General features: G+C 35.5%; 1 protein-coding gene across 3 annotated transcripts in view; it reads right to left on the bottom strand.

Annotated features, from left to right (window-relative positions):
- The window catches only part of LOC106868809 (zinc finger protein 271), a 12,465-nt gene that overhangs the window by 759 nt on the left and 2,622 nt on the right, over nucleotides 1-9,084 (bottom strand). The window contains exons 1-2 of one of the 3 annotated variants that reach the window (XM_052975609.1): nucleotides 9,029-9,084; nucleotides 3,163-5,296 (exon numbers count right to left, since the gene is read on the bottom strand). In XM_052975609.1, the coding sequence (XP_052831569.1) occupies nucleotides 3,305-4,933 (1,629 nt within the window). In that variant the 5' untranslated portion in view covers nucleotides 4,934-5,296; nucleotides 9,029-9,084 and the 3' untranslated portion in view covers nucleotides 3,163-3,304. Of the gene's footprint in view, nucleotides 1-3,162; nucleotides 5,297-9,028 lie in introns of those variants that run through there. The other 2 variants (XM_052975610.1, XM_052975608.1) reach the window with 2 other exon arrangements.

Below are 9,084 nucleotides of genomic sequence, written 5' to 3'. Positions count from 1 at the left end.
GTAAGCAGCGATGTCTAACAACGTCTGGTTAATACAGTGAAATGTCCTAATAGATAAACGTGACTGCCTTTCCATAACTTCCTCTTTCATGTCAGATACTTTATTTCTTCTTTGAAGACTTTATTTTGGTTTCCATTAATCAATGGCAGCCTGCAGACCAAGTATGGCGAGAGGATGTGTGGAGCACAATTATATACACACACACATATATTTACAGAGGCAATGACAAATGACCGAGACCTTCAGCAATGCGCTGTGCTTGAGTAGAAGTGAAATCATAGTTGTGGCAGATGTTGGTGTCACGCAACTGGCACCTGTGCCAGTTGCGTGACACCCATTAGACTCTTCTTTTTTTTTATATAATGTAAGATTAATTAGAATATAAAATCATATTTACAGCTGATATACCCTCCAGCCTTCATCAGAACCTGGGTTCTCATTCCTAAGATATTTTTCGATGTTATCATTATTATTATTCAGGTCTTAACCACAACGCCATATGCCCGTGGGCAATTATGGAGTGAATTTTAGGGCTTATACATCTATAAACCTTAGGAATGAGAACCCCGGTTCGAAATTTTCCCAAGACACCTGATGAAGGTTGGAGGGTACCTCAGTCGAAACGTTGTGTTAACAAAAAATAAGATGAGGACAAATATCTGTCAAATGTAAATAATGCTTCTGTACACTGTTGACCAAATACCCTGAAACTCTCCTCCTCTTACTTGAATTACTGGACATGCAAAAATTATTGAAAGTAAAACATTTCAGAAAAACAGGAAGAGATACATTTCTTCCAGGAAATAGGAAGTCTATAAAAACATATATTACATCTGTGACAGCTTATCGTATGGGGATTAAGACAGCATCGTTACTTTAGTAAAATTTCTTCTTTACTTCATCTTTGAACACATCAAAACAAACAGATGGAGTAGAAAGAAGACATGACCTATACAATGTAGATGTTGTTTCTGTTAATAATACTTACATACTAATATAAAGCCAATGACGAAGATGTCACGATAGATTCAAGTAGTCACAACTCAGACTGGACAATGACAGCTTCAACACAACTATATTTTACAACAAACCTTCATTTAGATTTTCCACGTCGACATAATAAAGAATGTTGTTGCTATTTCTTCCCACAGTTCATTAGCAACAATCATCTATGTTTAACTGGATCCCCTAAATGGCAGTTGTAAACTAGATCTGATCCAGTAATAACGATGTTTATCAAACAATAGAATTATTTAGCAAGTTTTAACAATTTTAACGTAATCTACTTTATATATTTTGTCTTCTAAATCCGTATTTATCAGGGGGGAACTGACTCTAATCAGATCGCAACAAAAGCGGAAGTAAAATATAAACGCAGAGAATAAAACTCGACACAGAAAAAACGAAACGTACTCATAATGCAGATATTACGTAGCTCGTAGTTTGTTTCTTAACTCCAGTACTAAATACCGTGTTTCCCCGAAAATAGACCTGGTCTTATATTAATTTTGCATACCCCAAAACGCACTAGGGTTTATTTTCGGGGAAACACGGTACATACCATTCCCTCATAAATCCCAGCTAGTGTAATTCTGGATAGCAATTAAGATCGTGGAGGCACATAGCCTAGTGGTTAGCTCAGTGGACTCGCGATCGAAGGATCATGAGTTTGAATCTCGGATCAGGCGATGTGTGTGTTTATGGGCGAAACACCTGAGCTCCATGCGGCTCTGGCAGAAGGTAATGGTGAATATCTGCTCTTTCCTCCTGCATCTAACAGCTCACCTGTGATGGACCGATGTCCCATCCATGTGGGGAACCTATACGCCAATGAAACCGGGAAATCGGCCCTTATGAGCCAATTGTATGTATGCGTTTGTGATTGATAAAAGAACCATTTATAGAGAATGATTTACGACAGATATCACACTGATGTGGTTTTTCTCCTGTATAAATTCGTTTGTGAATTGTTAGGTTATCTCTTCTAGGAAATGATTTACCGCAGACATCACACTGGTATGGTTTCTCTCCAGTATGAATATGTTTGTGAATAGTTAGGTAACACTTCTGAGCAAATACCTTCTTACAGAAATCACATTGGTAGAACCCTTTTTCTTTCTTTTTCATTCTATCATCAGGGACACAATTACTTTGAGTGAGAGTTTCACACTGGCCCTGTTTCTCATCTAATTTAACATCCATTACTTTTCTCTGTCTCTACAATATTCACATATTTTCCTTCTGTTTATTAATATCTTTTATTCCTAACAAATAATTCTTCCGCTATATTTCATTCGACTGTAATCTTTGTTGATACTTGAAGATGCTGCATATTCCTTCAGAATATAAGTTTATACATATTTCAGACGGTGAAGTAGAGAAATTTTGCAAATAATTTCAAACCACCTCAACATTCACTTATCCATTCTGGTACATAGATTTTTTTCTCGTTCCTGCTCACCTTTGCACTTCTGTATCAGAGACATACATACGTACGTGCATACATACCTGTACATCTCACTGAAACAAACGACAACTTATTCCACACATAAAACTTGTCATTCACTAGTGAAATACAGTTTTGATAATAAAGAAAAAGGGGGTCTTTGACCAATTTACTCAGGTACACACCTGTTCAGATTCCTTTGCTTCTATATTTCGCAAATGCACAATTGTCTCTGTAATTCTGGAATAACCAGTTACTGTAGTTTGTTTGAGTAAACAACGTCCCAGTTTTTTAGAGTCAATGCACTTTTTGTAGGGTTTGTGCTAAATTAAAACCTTATATCTATGACCCACAACAAGGAATTCTGATCAAGACAGCAAAGCCTGTGGAATGTCTTTGTAGGGACTTCAAGGTACATTTGCCTGCTGCTTCATGCAACTCCTATTTTCTTATGATGCATGTGGCTGCAATCTCATGCAATGAATAGTAAGACTTGTCAAATACTGAAATGAATTTAATATACCCTGAACTTCTCCAAAGTATGTGTTCTTATATCAATATTAGAAATCAATTGTGTATTTATTTATACTAAGGAAGTATCAATTTTGATATTTTCCAATATGTGGTACACAAGCTTTAAACTGATAAAACCACTCAATTACTGCAGTAAACTGTCAACGTTCAGAACATTATAATAACAAAAACAAAATAATTAATGTAATGAATAAAATTTTAATTGCACACATGCATCGTTGTATTTAGCACAAGCTGAATTTTAATATTGTTACAGTTGATGATCTGTTTGAATAGCTACAGGTTTAGTTAAGTATCTTTTTATCAGAGAATGATTTACAACTATTACAGTGGTATGGTTTCTCTCTCTCCTATATGAATATGTTTGTGTGTAATTAAGTTACCGTTTGCAGAAAATGATTTACCACATGTGTCACAGTGATATGGTTTCTCTCCTGAATGAATGCGTTTGTGTGTGGTCAAGTTACCTCTTAGAGAGAATGACTTACCACAGATATCACAAGGATATGGCTTCTCTCCTGTATGCATACGTTTGTGTATAACCAAATTACCACTTTGAGAGAATGATTTGCCACAAATGTCACAAGGATATGGTTTTTCTCCTGTATGAATGTGTTTGTGTGTAGTTAAGTTACCACTTTGAGAGAATGACTTACCACAGATATCACAGTGATATGGCTTTTCTGCTGTCTGAAGACTTTTGTGCTTACTTAAGTGACTAGTTTCATTGAATAATTTACCATGGATATCACTGTTAAATGGCTTCTTTCCTGTATGAATACATATGTGAGCAGTTAAGGAATGTCTCTGAGAGAATGATTTATCACAGATGTCACAATGATAAGGTTTATCTCCTATATGAATATGTTTGTGTTTAATTAAGTTACCATTTGCAGAAAATGATTTACCACATATGTCACAATGATATGGTTCGTGTCCTGTATGAATGCGTTTGTGTGTGGTTAAATTAACACTTAGAGGGAATGACTTACCACAGATATCACAAGGATATGGCTTCTCTCCTGTATGCATACGTTTGTGTATAACTAAGTTACCACTCTGAGAGAATGTTTTACCACAAATGTCACAGGGATGTGGTTTTTCTCCTGTATGAATGTGTTTGTGTGTAGTTAAGTTACTACTTAGAGAGAATGATTTACCACAGATATCACAGTCATATGGCTTTTCTGCTGTCTGAAGACTCTTGTGTTTACTTAAGTGACTAGTTTCATTGAATAATTTACCATGGATATCACTGTCAAATGGTTTCTTTCCTGTATGAATACATATGTGAGCAGTTAAGGAATGTCTCTGAGAGAATGATTTATCACAGACATCACAATGATAAGGTTTATCTCTTATATGAATATGTTTGTGTTTAATTAAGTTACCACTTGCAGAGAATGATTTACCACATATGTCACAGTGATATGGTTTCTCTCCTGTATGAGTGCGTTTGTGTTTAGTTAAGATCCCTTGTTGAGAGAACGATTTCCCACAGATGTCACAGAGATAAGGTTTATCTCCTGTATGAATGTGTTTGTGTTTTTTTAGGACACCCTTTTCAGAGAACGATTTACCACAGATATCACAGTGGTATGGCTTCTCTCCTGTATGAATGCGCTTGTGTGTAATTAAGTGACCTATTTGAGAGAATGATTTACCACAGATATTACAGAGATATGGTTTCTCTCCTGTGTGAATTCGTTTGTGAGTATTTAAGGAACCAATAGCTGAGAATGATTTACCACAGACATCACAGTGATGTGGTTTCTCTCCTGTATGAATATCTTTGTGAGTAGTTAGGCTGTCTTTCCTAGAGAATGATTTGCCACATATATTACAATGGTATAGAGTTTTTTCTTTCTCTTTCTTTATATTATCAATAAAATCAATCCTTTCAGGTTGTGCTTCAACTTTAATCTTCTTCTCACAGAATTCATTTTCCATCATTTTTTCCTTCTCTCCCACACAACATACAGATGTTAGTCTTCTTTTGATCTTTATAACTTTATCCCTAATAAATACTTCTTCTCCAACATCTCTATCAAGTGTGATCTTTGTCTTTATTTGGAAATACTGGAAACGCTTTTGTAATCCAAAATTAATTACAATGCAAACATCATCTTGTACCCAGTGAATTAAGGAAATTTTGTCAGTGTTCTCTATTCATAGGAAATATTTCCCAGAAATTTTATCTGAGATTGATACAAACAAGGGTACATCTGTTTTCTTGAACATCCATTTTTAGTCTTTAAATGATGAATATTGAAGATAGATCTCAAATAAAAACCACTTTTTTCCACATAAGATATTCTGAAAAAAAAAAAAAAGAAGACAAACAATATAAGATATTGAGGATACTTCAGCTGAAGACATTCAATAATGGACATTTCATTACATTCCTTCAATATTGATTAATTGTAAGTATAAACCTTTTCCTGGACAATGGAACTCATCTAATTTAGTCATCGCTTTTCAAAACTAAAAGATGTGTGTGTGTACATAAAGTTTACAGGAAAAGTAGTGAAATTGCCATGGCTGGGTGGACAAACAGGCTTCCTTAAAGGTAAAGATGATCGGAGGGAAATAAAAGAGTTTTATATCTATGCTACACATGTGTATGTCCTTTTTACATTTGTGTGTACCAACTAGAATTTCTGTAAATTTGTGAACAACTTCAGATTCTCTTAATTTCCATGTCTTCTTGACTCAGAGTTCACCTATCTCTGACTCTGGAGTCACTCACCAATAATTTGTGCAGTGAATTCTTTGTGGCTGGTGCTGGTGGCACATAAGAAGCCCCTTTTGAGTGTTGGGCCTCATGGAGGCAGTGTCATGTGACCGAAAACATTCGACAATATGTCAAGCTTGAGAAGACCCATGAAGCCAACTGGAGGTAGATTCTGGTGTCACACAACAGACACCTGTGCCAGTAGCACATAAAACACTCTCAAAGTGGTTGACATTAGGAAGAGCATCCAGCCGTAGACAACCATGCCAAATCAGATTGGAGCCTGGTGCAGTCACTCAACCCTGGTCAAACTGTCCAACCCATACCAGCATGGACAATGGGTGATGATGATAATGAAAGGATTTGGTATTCACTGTGGTCTGTCTATTATATATCCTACTGAAAATGAAAACCATCTGACTTGCATGCCCACTGTCACACTGTGTCAGGTTGAATGTCCCCGAGAACTACGTTAAGGGTACACGTGTCAGTGGAGTGCTCAGCCACTTGCATGCTAATTTCACGAGCAGGCTGTTCCGTTGATCGGATCAACTGGAACCCTCGACATCGTAAGCGACGGAGTGCCAACACGCATGTCCCGATTGATTGGCTGGCCAATGTGTGTTGCAAATTGCATCAGAAAAGTCCAAGAATTTTGCACTCTCTTCATGTCTTGAACCATATTCATACCTGCTATGGATATGGCAATCATTGAGAAGTCTTCTGAAGTTATTACATAGCATTAACCATCATTATCACGTAACATCTGATCAATCCACACCAGCATAGGTCAAACAGTTTGGCAGGAACTGACTGTACCAAACTCCAATGTCTGCTTTTTCTATGGTTCCAACAGCTGGATACCCTTCTAATGACAACCACTTCACAGTGTGTTCTGAGTGCTGTTTTAATGCCATCGACAACACTAGTGTGGTCAAGATCTCTCGACTGAGTGACAGCAAGTATTGAGGGAGATGAAAATATGACAGATGGATAGGAAAAAGGTGTCTGACTGAAGAAGAAATATATGGCTTACCCAGTTGGAAAGGGAGATGGTGAGGGTGTATCCTCAAGGTACAAGGTGAACAGGAGAGAGAGAGACAGAGAGAATAGGGAGAGAGGGGCAGATAACTTTAATCAATTTGCTTCTAACCTTAGTTTTGCTATCTTATAATTGCTTAATCCTTCCTCGTTACGGCCTTTACAATTCTTTTAACATTTTCTTAAATGCTTCCCATAAGTTTAAATTATTATTATTATTAATCATGTGACCTACATGATTTTAAATGATTTGCTTTATTCTCAATAATAACATGCAAATATTGGTGAACAAAAATGCTGGGATCCATGGCTTTGAAATTTTGCAAACGTTTGCTATTCTCTGCATTTTTCCCCTTTAAATTACTTTCCCTGAATAATAAATAACTGTACCTGCCTTAATTATAGCTAATATTCTATTAGTTCAACAGTAATTAATAGGTTCGCTTTAACCAATAGGATGAAAATGAATAAGAAATGTTTGAATTTATTAACCATGTCACGTGTTTGATCCATAAAACAATATAACAGAGTAAATGGGTTTCTTTTTGAGAACATCAACAACTGACTTCAAAATTATTACGATAGAGTTAAATGTCCTGTTTGGCACCTACCATCTGCTGGTTTGTAAGTCTGTTTTGCCAGTACTAATTTCTATGAGTGGTGTCATTAACTTTAATGACATCTTTAGTTTAAATATACCTTTTAACAATTCTATAATTTACAACCTTATTCTGATATCCACCCTCATAATTGACTGATTACACTCCCACACACGTTTCTTAAAGGTAAGTAATTTATTTATTGATATATCAACATGTTACTGTTTGCTTGTATATTTGTTAAACCTGATGAGTTGGGAGTTGTATAACATTACATAACTTTATGGATGTTGTGCTTACTGCATACCTAACTGTATCATGTTTATGTTACAATTAAGATTCTTCACAAAACAACTGAAGTAGTACCAGATAACCCATTTGTCTGTTTTTACGCCACACTTAAGGTTCCATTCATTGTTGGACACTTTTGGATGTTATCAGAGCTGTGCATTACCTAACAACAATGAATATCTCATCATCAATGCATTCTGTGCTATGATAACAGATTCTCTGTTTTGCATCATTTTGTCCAGCCAATAATTGTGGCATGTTTCACTTTGATACATCCTTAATGAATCCCTTTTAATCAAATCAATCTAGCAATATACACATATATTTACATACATACACACTCACACATACATGCAAATGGATATGTATGTGTCTATTCTCTTTTCGATGGCTTAAGATGCACCTCAAGTTTCGCAGTGCTTTTCTTGAAATATCATTCCTATTTCAGTTATTACCTATTTCCCCCATTGGTTTTCAATGTATGGAGACACTCTTCTCCAAGTACAACACCAGCAGTAAAATCTGAAGTAGAGATTGTAAACTTTAACTTGCAGAGAAAGAGGAGGAGAAACACACATTAATATATACATACATAAGAATGTGTGTGTGTGTGTGTGTACACACATGTAACTGTCATGCTCATAATTTTATGTGATGTTGAGACAAGGAGATACACACAACAGGCTTCTTTCAGTTTCCATTTACCGAAACCCAACGTCAAGGTTTTGCTTGGTTCAGGGCTGAAGTTAGAAGTCACATGTCCAAGGTGCCATGTGATGGGACTGAACCTGAAACCACAGTTGGAGGTTAAACTTTTTCATCCTACGCCCATATATGTACCACGCATGTAAATAATATCTAAGCATAGAGATTAGATAAATGAAATAATGCACACAAAATATTCTAAGTATATCCTATTGTGTTATAATGAAATATTTTATTTAAAGAAAAAGATGTTGTTGTTATATCCTGATTTAATACATGTCTCCATTGTTTACCCACAATGTCAAATACATCAATTGTATCTTTTTCTCCTTTCTGGAAACAAGGTCAGATAAAATATATCTACTTTTATTAACATTATGACAATGGTAAGTTACCTCACCAATATAGATGTAGTTATGGTTACAAAAAAAATAGTGTTGTTATCACACTGTTATATCTTCTTTCATGTGCGAATATCTTTACAAGATGATGAATGACTTTTGACAGTGCTACAGCTATAGTTTTGTATCAATAAATACACAAATTGTTACTTTCTCAGATTTTTTATCACAGATATCTGTTGTCTTTTTTCCTTTCTATGAATATATTTATCATCTGAAGTTATGTCAGTCAGAAAACTAGTTTGCTATAAATATCAAAGTGGAATGGGTTTCTCACCTGTATGAATATGTTTGTGAGTTGTTAGCATATTACTCCTAGAGAATGATTTGCCA

The sequence above is a fragment of the Octopus bimaculoides genome, chromosome 21 (assembly GCF_001194135.2).
Source record: "Octopus bimaculoides isolate UCB-OBI-ISO-001 chromosome 21, ASM119413v2, whole genome shotgun sequence".
Lineage (NCBI taxonomy): Eukaryota > Metazoa > Mollusca > Cephalopoda > Octopoda > Octopodidae > Octopus > Octopus bimaculoides.
Note: the sequence above shows the minus strand (reverse complement) of the source record. Positions and strands in the feature narration are given on the sequence as shown.